Source organism: Notolabrus celidotus, chromosome 13 (genome assembly GCF_009762535.1).
Source record: "Notolabrus celidotus isolate fNotCel1 chromosome 13, fNotCel1.pri, whole genome shotgun sequence".
Taxonomy (NCBI): Eukaryota; Metazoa; Chordata; class Actinopteri; order Labriformes; family Labridae; genus Notolabrus; species Notolabrus celidotus.
The window spans coordinates 22,816,858-22,831,479 of NC_048284.1; the positions used below are offsets into that span (position 1 = coordinate 22,816,858).

Sequence of the window (14,622 nt, forward strand, 5' to 3'; positions counted from 1 at the left end):
ATGTTGTGTTGAGTAAATTATGAGATTTGATTAAAACGCCTTTCATATCTAAGCCTGTTCCACTAAATTATCATCTCCATAGCCTCCTGGCTCTCATGCCGTCTCACTTAACCATGATTAAAATCTATGACTTTGAGTGGCCCCGGTCGAGCTGGCATGCTGCCTCGGCTGATGGTCTGAGTTCCTCTGGGGGCAAGGGGCAGCTCTGCTTCCGCTGCACGATAGGTTCACGGTGCCAGGCACGAGACATCATGACCAGGGCCATTACAACAAACTTAAGATGGATGCAATGGATAAAAGCAGTTTTCTCAGACCGATAATTCAATACATACCTAAGATGACAGCTGCTATCTGTCTGCTTGTCTGAAAAGAACAGCTGAAGGCTATAAGCAAAACATCATAACTCAATATCTTTACCTCTTGCTTCATTTTTAAAGTTTTTAACAACCCCTCCTTTAAAACTAACTGAATTTTTCAGGTGATGAAAAAATAACAGACTCATGAAAAGGCAGCTGTAACTGATGGTAAACATGGCTCTTACACGTCAGAAAAGATGTGGTCCAGCTCAGACCGTGGGCAGATGTTGCTCAGGAACACGTTGTACACCTCTGGAGTGAAATCTTCCTGGGGGATGGAGTCATTCTGCAGCAGAAAACACAGACATACTTATATTTAACTCAAACACATACATACTGTACTGTTCATGCATTGCATTCTATTTTGCTGTGTAACCTAATGATTTGTAACTGAAAAAGTTTGGCCTCAAGGAAGAATGTTTTAACAATGTAACTTTTTGGAGGCTTGCATAAGAGACACTCACAGCTGCACGGGGTGACTCACAAGATGATGGTTTGGTTATTTTTGTGAGAGCAAAAGAGAAGCTAATTTTATCAAATAGTACAGAATTACAAACCTCACTCAACATGCTTCAGACTCTGAAGATAAACAGCACTTTGACGGAGGCATTCACCGGGCTCTGATATGATTGCTTTTCCCTTTAAGAGTTAGGCACATTGTCTGTACATGACTCATACACAAATTGTGAATCCAAGACATTCTGTGAATGAGACAAGTTGTTTTGATTCTTGTCCAGGGCACTTCACAGAAAATGTGTTCCCATAAATGATTCTGTAGTAAAACCCACTGACTTGTAATGTCTCTGAAGATTTAAAGCTGAGGAACATTCAGTTTGATGCCCCTGTGAACAAAGTGGTCACTCTTCTGTTTCCTGACAGTCGAGGCTGTGTTTTCTAACGAAACTATCATACTGCTTCCTTTGAACTATGAAACATACCACTCATGGGGAATCTCTCCTGTTGTCAAATTGTCAACAAAGGCCCCTCAGCTCTGCATTTTGTAAATTGCTTCATCTGACACCCACTAGACCAGGTGGCAGCAGTGACAGGTATTAAAAAAATCACTATACCAAAAGAAAATCGATGCTGTCGCTGGAAGTCTGGTTCTGCTATTGTCTGGTGGAGACATCAGTATTAACTGCAGTCTGTTTCCTTTAACAAACTCCACACTCTATGTTTTATAATAGTTTTTCACCGGTCGTGCTGACTTTTGTCCACTTATTAATTTGTCCTCCTAATGACTGTTCTGTCTATAAGCCACACATTTCATGCTACTGGATGTCGTCTAAATGACCCCACTACAGACTCTGACTTCCCTCCACAAAGCTATAGCACACACACACATTTCAAAGCTAAATTAACAAGCAAAGCTGACTTCCTGCCTGCCTTATAGAGCAGTCAGAGCAAGAGTCTGAGAAAGACACAGTATGCTCAGCAGCAGCTTATAGCATTGTGTCTGCAATAAACAGAGCAGAACCAAAGAGTTTTAGAAAGGAGCTGCAATGAGGCAGATGAGGGAGGATGCAGGTCGAGCCCTGCTGAAACTCAATGAGTCACTCTATAAAGACCTTGGTGCAAGCTGAGTGGTGGATGCGCTCTTGCTTGTGAGTGTGTGTGTGTGTGCGTTTGAGGGATTAACAGCACTATCGTTTAGCTGTAATTACTTGTGCGTTGGAACAACAGCAAATCCCACCAGACCGTCATGCGGCAACACCTTCGTACCTCCTCTCTCTCCCTGTGCTAATTATGTATAGCTTGTTTCCATGCGAGACTGTTTGTATTTCTGTGTATCAATGTGTTGATACTGATTGTATTCAGAAGCCAATCATTAGCACCGCAATGTTTCTGCCCTGCTGTATGTGCATATGTATCGGCAGGTGTTCGGATCTGCATTAAACTGCTTTTTTCTCCACTTCTAAACATGCAAATTGCTTGTTACTGCTGAATACAGAGATTGTTTGCAGTGTTGGGGGACTGTTTACACCTCTATGCATGAGGGAGCAGCTTCTCTCTAGCGGTATCTGACTGAGGTACAGATAAAACAGCTTTTGTCATCTCTATTGCTCCCACTGGGTTCATTTGTTTCATTAGAGCCAAGGCTAAATCAGTTCTGAGTGAGAAGTCAAGCAGACAACCAAAAAAATAAGGCTCCAAACAAATGAGCAAAGCAGCAATCAGATGCAGTTTCAGGAGAATACCAAATGAGCTGAATGGTAGAGGACAGACAGATGGAGGGATAGAGGAGATAAAAGAGTTGGGAGACTAGAAATAAAGGCAAACACAGAGGGAGAGGAGCCGGTTCAGAGAGAGGGGAAGTATGAGGAGACAGTAACGTTTTAGTATTTTGGTGTCTCACTCTGCCAGAAGGGAGGTTACAGTTTTCCAGGGCCGTCTCCACTCGCTTCCTGTCTGACGAGTACAGCCTGAAGATACTGTGGGGACACAAAAACATGTACTTTAAGAGTAATCACAGAAAAAAAAACACACACACAAAGGGAGGACTTTTCACTCTGATCCTCTGTGTCAAAGTGATGAATTCATCGCTGCTTTTAATTGATACTTCTCAAGGATTTCCTGTGAGATCGTTCTGCTTCAGCAGCATAAAACAGAAAAATAGATAAAAGCAGAAACAGAAACTAGAGACTGAACATATGTTTGTTTGAAGGAAAGAAAGACAACAACAAACTGTGGGGAAATTAAAAGACTGAATACAGCCAAAGAAAATCGCAGGATCGAAAATGGTAAGGTAATAAATTCAGAATAAAAAGAAGAGAGAAGAAACGAGGAAAAATAAAGGCACAGAGAGCAAGAACAAATTCAGGGAAAAATAATGACCCTGCAATAAATGTAATATTCATGAAGGTTATAATCCACTTTTGGAGAAACTTCTTTTCTAATTCTTTTTTTTTACACTGAGAAATATTTCTAATATTTTTTCATGCTTTACTTCCATAAACGTCTGTGTGGATTAAATACACAGCAGATCTCCAAAGATGAGTCTGTAAAGACTACTGCAGTATTTACCTAAAGAACGCTTCCAATAAAGAAGTCAACAGCCCGTACTGTAGAAAACATAATGACTTGATTACTGATGTTCATACTGACTGAACTCCAGATGGAGACACTCGTATGTACATAAATAAAGGGGTAATGTTTGTGATCCTTTATAAAGACAAAATAAATGCAAACATGCATGAAAGACGAGCACATTAGGTTTTATTGTTGTCATTTCTTCTTATCATTATCATTACCATAGTCATCACCATTACAATCATCATTGTCATTGTCATCTTCATCATCATATCATGGTCTCTTACACACTGCTTGTAGCTCCACACATCCAACCTCACCAGCTGCAAACTCTGCTCTTCAGTAAAAAGATGAATGTTTTTATTAGCACTCATACACAGCCCTGTTTTTGTTTTGGCTTTGTGAACACTGCATTTCCAGGATATTCTGATGTGTTTGAGATTTTTGGTTCTCACACTGCACACAAATAATATGCTGTCCGGCCTCATTAGTCATCATAGTGTAGGTATAAGCAGTGCTACTGTTTAGAAGAGCTGCTGTTCCAGAGTATATGGACAATAAGTGAGATTTACTGCAATGAACTCCAGTGTTGTTACAGCTACTGAAGGCTGTTTAGGTCCGTTACCGCCGGCCCTTGCCTGTTTTAATTACATGCAGAAGGTATGCCTGTGTAGATCCGTGAGCGTTCACTGTATGCTCAGTGGGAGAGCAGAGTCAAGCTGACATTAGTCAAGCTGACATGTCCTTCCAGCTAGGAGGTTAATTCCCTAAACGGCAAGGAGCGTCTCTCTGCCTCTCCGCGATGACACCCACTGGTTTTCCTCCCCGGCTCCGAGGGAGGTTATCGCAGAAGTTCACTGCTACCCGCCTGAAAGCTAAACTTGACTAATGACAACAAAGAGAGTTGGGTTTTCGGAGAGATGATGACAAAGGGCCAGATAAGTGAAGATGAAAGTCACAAAACTGGAAAACACAGAAGAAAATTCACCCACACATCTCACACTGGCACATTTTGGGCTGAAGTCAGTGACGGGTATAAATGAGGCTTGGCCAAGGCGTGGTACTTCTCACACACACACACACACACACACACACACACACACACACACACACACACACACACACACACACACACACACACACACACACACACACACACATATACACACACCCCTCTATACACACACACTTACTCACAAATCGATAATGGTTGGGGTTTTTTTACAGATAGGGGAAATGACAGCTGCAGAAGTGATGAAGCAAATTTTACTGCACAGTCAGGGAGTCATGGATGGAAAAAAAATGGGGCATATTGATAATGGAGGGTTCACTCCAGTAATTACATATACACATATACTGGAAGAGTGTGTGTATTCTGAGGCATGCTGATAGGAACGAGTGACGGAAGAGGAAGCAATGCATTGATCAAAAGAGCGGAGAGGTGGCAGGGAAGGAGGAGGATGAGTCAGAGAGACTTACTTCTTGACGGGGATTCGCCCTTCAGGGTTGAGCTGCAGCTTCAGGCGAATGTATCTGCATTGGACAGAACACGCAACTTATACAACACGCAACTTGCAGTTGATACTCATTCAAATGTGATCCCTTTTTGTGTGTGTGTTTTTTTTAGTTTATGCATAAGACTGCGGTACATGTCTATAGATATTTATCATGTCTGTCTACATCATACATGTGATAAAACACACTCTAGTCTCCCTAACAGTGGACCGCACTCTCGAATCTGTCTGTGCACACCATATTTATGTGGCTGTGTTTACATGAGAGGTTCAAATTGTGGCTAATCCCTGGAAGCATTGCATTGGCAGCACATGCAGCAGCAGCAGCAGCAGCAACACAAGCAGCGCAGCCTGAGCTAAAAATAGCAACACTGCAACAGGAGCTATCATTACAGGCTGGGCTTTAAGTGGCTGCTGGCTAATAATTAATATCCATTACGGTGTCCACTTCATCGGGCAGGCTGGCTGCCACTGGCAAAGTCACCAACGACTGTAATGGTTAACAGGGCTAGACTGTTTTTTTTTCTCTTCGTCTGGGGCCTCTTTCCACAGAGATGTGAGGGGAAAGACAATGAGTGTTGCTGGAGGGAGAGCTAGTTGACAACAGGTGACGTCACTGAAGCTACACAAGGTTGATTTTTGAAGAAGATTGTGTAAAAAGGCGGAGGATTGAGGGTTCATAAAGAAAGGAGAGGTGGTTCTTGATGGCCTCATCCGTGTTAAATCAGCCTGTAGTATTCATTAAGACGTGTTGAAAACAGGTTACTTGCATCTGTCTCCTTTCTGTTTCACCCATTGCTTTCTCTTTCCTTGCCTGACTCTCCCCCCCTTCTTTCTCTGCTCCCTCTCTAGTTAATGCTTAATCAAGGAGGTCAGTTTCCATTTCACCTATGGTAATTGAAATACTTACTCCTGTGCATCTACTCTCTTTCTGGCATGGAGTGAAATGTGAAAAGTAAAACTGACTCATCATTGATTCGTAAGGCGAGTGCATGTGGTGTCAGCCCCGCTGCGTTCCTCTTAAAAGAACATCAGCAGCCGTACGCAGTCATGTTGGGTTCCCTTTTTTTGCTCTGTTGCTCGTCTACCCCCTGGAAACATACCACAGAGCCATAAGAGCTATCAGTGATGTTAGCCACACGCAGGAGAGCATCAAGAGATATGGTGTTGTAGAAGTATGACAAAGAATAACCGTAACTGCAGGCAAAGAAAGCACAAAAACAGCCGCTGTGAGCAGTCAGCGTGACTGTGAAACCTGCTCTGTCCAATTCTGTTTAACTCTCAGTGTACTATGTGGTCGATGGCCACTTTTATTGTCTCATAAGTCAATTAGCCTCCTCAGGGGTGCAACCTAATGGCTTCTGTTCACTGATAAACACCAGGCAGCTGGGAGTTGTCACCAAACACATCCCCCCTGTGTCATTTTTCAATACATTATGGCAGGTTCATAATGTAGGTTCTCTCTGCAGGAGCTCCACTCAGTGTTATATATCTGTAGTGGACCATGGATCAGTGTGTGAGCTCCAATCAGATCGATAAGAGCATGTTAGTGAAAACCATTAGACACAGTTATTACACAGGATCAGAGGTGGTGTGGAGCCATTGATGCTAAAAGCTGCCTGAAAGGACAAAGATCTGCTTCCCTGATGTGAGCTGGAGGTGATGTTCCTCTTTAACATGATGACACCACCATGAGTTCAGGTCAGCAACCTAACCTGCTGAAAGATCCACTGACACAGGTTATTACTGCATGAAAACGTAAAGACTGGAGCATCGTACAAGTGGATGCACACACAAGCCCATGCTGTCAGGTATAAGATACAAAGAGTCTGGTTCGTAATCTTATACATGCTTCCAACTGTGTTATTTGTCCTCCGCCTCCCTTCCTTGCATTTTGTTATGTCTCTTTTGCTCAAGATGGCTCATTTGCTTTCTGCAGCTGTTTCTGTTTATGTAAAATACAGAACAAACTCCATGTGATGCCTGCTGTGTCTGACACTTTTTTTTTTTAACTTATTTTCATATTTATCTCTTAGAAAGCGGCTTTACATTTTTGGTGTGTGCGACTGTGTGTGCTAGTGTGGCGTTAATGTGTGTTTTTAGTGTGTGTGGATGACATACGCTTTCTCGAGGCAGGCTTCTCTTGACATGTTCTGCACCAAGAGATTGGAAGCAAGGTTGAATAGCTCCTCTGCCCATTCCTGCGGTAAATAAAACACACACACACCACACACACAAACACACACACAAACACACACACACACACACACACACACACACACACACACACACACACACACACACACACACACACACACACACACACACACACACACACACACACACACACACACACACACACAAAGAAAGGTACATACAGTCAGGTGCACTACCCTTGTGAATTTTAAAGTAGCTGTGGGTAGACATGAGTAACTGCTGCCATATTTTAGGAGAAAATGAGGGTATTACTCCATATGTGAGGGAAGACTGGTAGTTTCTGATTGCTTTTTTGTTTTGCATTGACATTAAACCTCAACCCTGACATTACACATTGTGTTGTTGTCCACACAAAGAAATAAAAGACCTTTAACTGAGCAGAAAATAATATCAAATTATATCAAATCATATCAAATTATTGTTATGAAGCATTTTCTTTATTTTATTGAACAACCAGTCATTTCTATCCTCAATTTCTGAATTTAACAAATGACTTTTTTCTGTTTTGTCCTCATGTCAATTCACCTGTTCACTTAGTTTATCACTTTATTCAGCTGAAACCTTAACAACATTTTCAGGGAAAATTGTCTAGGTACTGATTCCACAGACGTGAACAGAATGGCTTCATTACAGCGAGATGAGTAAAGCAGGAATACTAATTTTCAGCTGGTTGCTTCTAAATTACACTAATTAGCCTGTTGTTCTATCATTATACAAGGGAGTCATTAATATTATATGTTGAAGTTGTTGATCTGCAGAATATTGACCTTTGCAGTCTCCTCTGTGAAAGCCATGAAGTTCAGGTAGGTGATGTTGACCATATCAGTGCCGCTCACAACCGTCAGCATCCTGTTCTCCATCTTCCCCGCCAGGGTGCTAACATCCAGGAGCTCACGCAGCTTCGCTTCCTGAACACAAACAATACAATCACACAAAAAAAGGGTTATCACAAAGACTTAATATAGAAAACAGAAACTCCATTCTTTCTAAATTAGTCTCAGTAGTGTGATGCCAGCTATTCACTGAATAAACCTCCCTCCCTTTACACAAGTGTGGTACAGCGATTTCAAACTGCACAGTCTTTTTATTATTTATAGGTTACTAAGATTTATTTAGTAAAATTAACCCCAATCTCAGTTTTTACAGTGTATATATAACGTGCTTCACAGGAGGGCTCGGGGGAGGGGAGACTTGGCAAACCAGGTAGGATTTGACAGTGTGTGTGTGTGTGTGTGTGTGTGTGTGTGTGTGTGTGTGTGTGTGTGTGTGTGTGTGTGTGTGTGTGTGTGTTCAAGCTTAGACCCCTAACAAGCACAAGAGTTTTGTGAAGATATGTTGAGGTATGACTGAGCTACAACAGTTTGAAATGTTATGGTGAGACAAAATGTCAAAATCGAAATTTGCTGCCTCAAACTGACCACGACCTCTGACAAAAATTCACAGTTTTTGTGACACACATCAAGACCCTCATCTCAGCAATATCCTGAGTGAAAATGATGCAGATATGTTCACCAATTTTTGGGATATTTATTTATTTTGAAAATCCACTTCCCAACCCAAGAGAACAAACCCAGAAGTGTCAAATTCGGACTTCCTGTTGGTTTTATGACATGGGTCCCAGAGGCTTTTGGTAGGTTTAGGCATGACACACAAGCCCAAGAGAGTACATATTTCTAGATTATACAGGTTTCAGGGGCTGAGACAATATTTGGCCTGATTACGGGCAGGGCTAAATCCGCCAATGAGCCACACCCATCAATAAAACCACTATGAAACTTCTTATTGATTGACCTCAATCTTGTGTAGTGTGATTGGTGACTCGATGATTATTCTAAGCCCTTCATTAAAAAATATTTACTTTTTACTTCCTGTTTTGTGATATTGGTCCAAATTACTTTTTTGTAGTTCTCGTCACATGACAAGCCCAAGAGAGCACATCTTCCTAGGTTTAACCGATTCTGCTGGGATTCTGCGTAGTGCATTTGGTGACCCTACAAGAGTTTAAAGCCCTTTAAATAACTACTTCCTGTTTCATGGAGTTTAAAGTGTGGCAACATCGTTTATGAAAACTTTACTCTCAGTCAGTCACAGATTTCTCCCCATTGTGTCTCTGACACTTCAACTTTCATAAAGCTTTAAAGACTCTCACAGCCTGGTTTTAATACACATGCTCATACTCTCAGATCATGACATAAAAAACTTCCACTGGAGCTCTCTTTGGTTCTCCTCACAGGACAGAGAAGGAAACATGTTTCTGTTTTTTTGTTAAAGAAATAAAGATAAAGTCTTACAGAAGAAACCTTGTTTTTGTCCTTAAATCAGCAACCTAAGAAACCAAACGTCAGATGATTATATTTATTTATTTATTTATTTATTTTTTGTTTATGCTTTTTCTTTTGATCACGGCTGTGATCATAAGGATGTTCTCCAAGGTCAAGTTGGGGATGTTAGAGGAGGTGTTGGAGGCGCAGCTTCAGCTTTCTCTGCTTCTTTTCGCTTCAGCTGCTGGATCATCTTTGACACCTTCAATACATTTTGGCGTATCTGGATCGGTCTCCAGGTGATGTAGAGTCGCCGACCTCTTCTCTTTTCTTTCTCTCCCTCCGCGGAGCTCACCCTGACCTCGCACTCTCTTATCCTCTGCCACACCCACTCCATTAACTCTTCCTTTGTCTCTTCTGTCTGTTTGATGAGGACCATCAGTCTCCGCCTTTCTTCCAGCAGCCAGAGGAGTTCGGCATAGCGGGAGCCAGTCTTAATACCTGAATCAGAGAGGAGAGGTTCAGAGTTTAGAGGTGTGAAAATCAACAGGTGTGATAATGAACAGTTGTGAATTAAGTAACAGGTGTGTAACAGGTATGTGATAATAAACAGGTGTGTGACAATGAACAGGTGTGTAACAGGTGTGTGATAATGAACAGGTGTGTAACAGGTGTTTGATAATGAACATGTGTGTGACAATGAACAGGTGTGTAACAGGTGTAACGTTGGACGTACCTTTTTTTTGGAGGGTCTTCTCCCTCTTGTGGTATTTGTTCATCTTTAGAACATAGAAGTATCTCTCACAGTTAAGGATACACAGCTGCAGTCTGCTGAACAAACTCAGGTAAGGAGTCATAGTGTCCTCCTCTAAGGATGGACTACTTCTCTCCTCCTCTTCTTCCATGAACTGGATCTCCCTCAGCACTCTGTCTATGTCCTTCTTCATTCTAGTTTCTCTGTGCTTCTTCTCTAGTCTTTTTCTCTCCTCCTTCTCCTTGACTAGTTTCTCTTTATCCTCCTTTTCTCTCTTTTGCATCTCTTTGACCTCTCTTTTCAACCTTTCTTTTTCCACTTTTTCCTCTCTCTCTCTTTCCTTCTTCTCCCTTTCAAGGTTTTCCTCCTCCTCTCTCTTATTCTTCTCCTTCTCTCTTTTCACTCTTTCTTTTTCATCCTTCTCTTGTCTCTCTTTCTCCTTCTTCTCCCTCTTAAGGTTTTCCTTCTCCTCTCTCTTTTTCTCCTCCTTCTCTTTTTTCACTCTTTCTTTTTCATCCTTCTCTTGTCTCTCTCTCTCCTTCTTCTCCCTCTTAAGGTTTTCCCTCTCTCTCTTTTTCTCCTCCTTCTCTTTTTTCACTCTTTCTTTTTCATCCTTCTCTTGTCTCTCTTTCTCCTTCTTCTCCCTCTTAAGGTTTTCCTTCTCCTCTCTCGTTTTCTCCTCCTTCTCTCTTTTCACTCTTTCTTTTTCTTCCTTCTCTTGTCTCTCTTTCTCCTTCTCCATATTTTGGCTTTCTTTCTCCTTCTTCACTCTCTCTATCTCCTCTCTGTCCAGTTTCCCCCTCTCCTTCCTCTCCTCCTTACGAGGGCGAGCTCTCTCTCCGTACGTCTGTCCGTACTTCAACCAGAGATAGGAGGGTCTGCAAGGTTCAGGAGAAGGATTTCTCCTCCTCCATTCTTCCTTGTCGTAGGCAGTTTGGATGTCGGTAAACAACGGACTCACGCGCTTTGGTCTCGGAAGCCTGATTACGAAGACAGGTTTGGATTTACGGTACCAGGGCAACCAGCTCCAACGAGACTTGTCCTTTGAAGGGACTTTGTCCACGGGACTCTCTCCCTTTTGTTTCTGGTCTGGTGACAAATGTTCAACCTCTCCGTTACCTGGGGGTCTCTCATCCCCTGGTGCCCACTTTTTCTTAAAGGGGTCGGTGTCTCCTGAGACCAAAGGTCTCTCAACTCCTTGCACCCCGTCTTTTGTTGAAGGGAGGATTGCTCTCCAGGACAAAAAGCTGTCTCTTCTTTGTCCCTCAGTGTCCTTCATGGTGGAAGAAGAGTCCAGATCTGCAGGAGACAGGGTTTGGACTGAAGTCTTTCGTCTACGCAATAATCTCAACATGTTTTCTGATTCGCTTTCCAAAGTTGTAATTCTGCAAACAAAAACAAACACACGGGTCATTTCTCTGAGAGTCAAACTGTTTTTAAGGCAGAAAGTTCATTTTTAGGGCCTGTGTCCACTGACAGCGTTTATTACACTAGACTGTTTTCTACACAAAGCAATGCAGTTCAGGGTTTTCAGTCCAAAAATACAAGACAGTTTCTTAAATGAAAGCTGTTTACCCCAAACAGCTTTCATTCACCACAAAACACAGGATAGACAACAGCCGCTAGTGAGGACTATAGTCAAATTAAAAATGTAAAGATGTCACATTTTTTATTAAGAAACAGTAATAATACAGTAATAATTACAGTAATACCAGTCATTTAATCTTGGTCAGTGGCTACGTTTACATGAGACTTTTAATTCCTCTTTAATTCCGAATTAAGATTAAATCCTCTTTAAAAAGATTTAAAATGACCATGTAAACACCTAATTCCGAATGAAAATGATAATTCCGAATTAAACTTAAATCTGATGTAAGTAGCTGGTTTATTCTGATTTTAAATCCGAATTGAATAATTCCTCTATCATGTATACGTTCATTCCGCTTTAAATTAATTCCGGACGTTCTGCGCATGCTCGTTCCCTTGTCCTGTCGCGATGACGCACATATTCCGCGCTGGCGGGCTCATATTTCAGGATGAGGTAGAGCAGCCGTTGCACTAACCGGCTTTGAATCACCACAGTCCGGTCTTCCGCCTCCCTTCTCCGGTCCTCTATCTCTCTTCTCCTCCTCAGCTGACGAAAGTGAAGCAGTACGTTTGTGTCGAGCTGCTTTTTAACAACTATAGTCAAAATCAAAGCGACATTTGAACTTATTGTGTGGTCTTCCATGTTGTAACCGAAAATGAAAGAAGCAGGAACTGGTATCTGTTTTCTTCCGGTAAACGTAAATACGTCACGCCCGCTCCCAACCCCCAGACGTTAAGAGGAATTGAATAAAAACAATTAAACGTGTTTTCCATGTAAACCTCAATTCGGAATTACTATTTCCATGTAAACACGAAGGAGAATACTTTAATTCAGAATTATTTAATTCGGAATTATTAATTCAGAATTAAAAAACATCATGTAACCGTGGCCAATGAAAACACAGTTTCTCTGAATCATGATAACAAACCTTGTTTTCTTGATCAGCCAATCGCACACAGGAACAAACCAACAACAAAACAAACTACAAACTACTGAATCTCAAGTGAATACAAGTACTCCTCCTCCATAAAAACATATCTACTCACTTAAACAGGTGGATTAAAATGTGTCTCTGAGCAAGTGAAAGTGGACTTACCTCTCAAAGGTCAGCAACGCAATGAACCGTTGGAATTTGTTGAGCTGTGTTATATGTTGAGCCTTTGTGACATCACAGCGAGAGGAGAACACATTCTGTAGAGTCTTATTGTGATGTCAGCTCCCTGTTTACTTTCATACAACACTATGCTTGCTTTATTTACATGTTACAGAGACAACACTGCCAACACAGCAGGTATTGATCAGGTACAATGTCAACAAACAAACAAACAAAATAACTAAGTAACTAAGTAACTGAGTAACTAAGTAACTAAGTAAGTAAGTAAGTAAGTAAGTAAGTAAGTAAGTAAGTAAGTAAGTAAGTAACTAACTAACTAACTAACTAACTAACTAACTAACTAACTAACTAACTAACTAACTAACTAACTAACTAACTAACTAACTAACTAACTAACTAACTAACTAACTAACCAACCAACTAACTAACTAACTAACCATCATCAAAACATAAGACTGTCAGTAGGTAGCGCTGTTGATTGATGCCTTTAAAAGGGGTCACGTTTACTATATTCACGAGAAATGCTCATATGACCCCCTCCCCCCTATCATATTCACAACATCATAAATTCAAATTTTCTGAAAGCATCGAGTCCACAAGTATTGACGTGTCTGATGATGTCCACAGAAATGGTGGAGCCCATGGACTCCAGTTTCATGCAAAAACATGACATTTTTATGTACAGTCCTGCTCACCATTATTGGCACCCGATTCATTTTTTGCATAATCTCTACAAAAATCTTCAGAAATAAATGGAAATGTGAGGTCCAAAGTACTTTAATAAAGAAAACTTTTTTTTCAACTTACATATTGTAATTTCAATGAAGAAATAGAGAAAAAGCATGTGCAGCAATAATGGCACCCCTCTTTAATATTTGGTTGCACACCCTTTGGCACTGATGACAGCCTCCACTTCTCAGCTGGTATTTTCTCCCACTCCCACACTATCTGATTTCATGATTCCTGTGATACAGTCAAGGCCTCCAGTACCAGATGTAACAAAACAGCCCCACAGCATTATGGATCCTCCAACATGCTTAACTGTTGGTTGGGTGTTCCTTTCCTTGTAGGCTTCATTGTGCCGTCTGTAAACAAACTGTTGGTGTGCATTGCCAAAAAGCTCTTTTTTTGTTTCATCTGTCCACAGAACATTTTCCCAGAAGGATTGGGGTTTGTCCAGGTACTCTTTGACAAAGATTAGTCGTTCCTTTTTATGTCTTTTCCTCAGCAATGGTGTCTTCCTTGGCCTTCACCCATAAAGCCCTGTTTGGTTTAGTGTGTGGCGTATGGTACTTGTTGAAACCATGACCCCAGACTGTTCCAGGTTGACCTTCAAGTCTTTGGATGTTTGACGTGGGTTTTTTTTCCACCATTCACACCAAGCTTTGAAGACTTCTCTCATCAATTTTTCTCTTCCCCCCACGTCCAGGGAGGCCCTTGACAGTTCCATGCTTGGCAAACTTCTTAATACCATTATACACACTGTTGAAACAGGGATACCAAGGTCTTTGGAGATGGCCTTATACCCTTTGGAGGTCTTGTGTTTGCTAATTATCGCACTTCTGATGTCCTCAGACAGCTCCTTTGTCTTCACCATTGTGACAAAAGAACATGGGAAAACAGATGGCTTTTTAAAACACGGAAGTCAACATTCATTGGCTGTCATGTCACATGGGCACAGACAATTTATCACAGGTGATTCTCATTTGTGATTTACCACAGGTGAGTCACGATGTGTATCCATACTGATTTATAGCAAAGGGTGCCAATACCAGTGACACAGCAAGC

The 14,622-nt window shown here is 41.5% G+C and overlaps 1 protein-coding gene across 1 annotated transcript in view; it reads right to left on the reverse strand.

The window, feature by feature from the left end:
* The window catches only part of LOC117824362 (1-phosphatidylinositol 4,5-bisphosphate phosphodiesterase beta-1), a 146,681-nt gene that overhangs the window by 56,589 nt on the left and 75,470 nt on the right, over positions 1-14,622 (reverse strand). The window contains exons 4-8 of the mRNA XM_034699830.1: positions 7,885-8,025; positions 7,022-7,101; positions 4,866-4,919; positions 2,713-2,788; positions 542-642 (exon numbers count right to left, since the gene is read on the reverse strand). Coding sequence (XP_034555721.1) covers positions 542-642; positions 2,713-2,788; positions 4,866-4,919; positions 7,022-7,101; positions 7,885-8,025 — 452 coding nt within the window. The remainder of the gene's footprint in view (positions 1-541; positions 643-2,712; positions 2,789-4,865; positions 4,920-7,021; positions 7,102-7,884; positions 8,026-14,622) is intronic.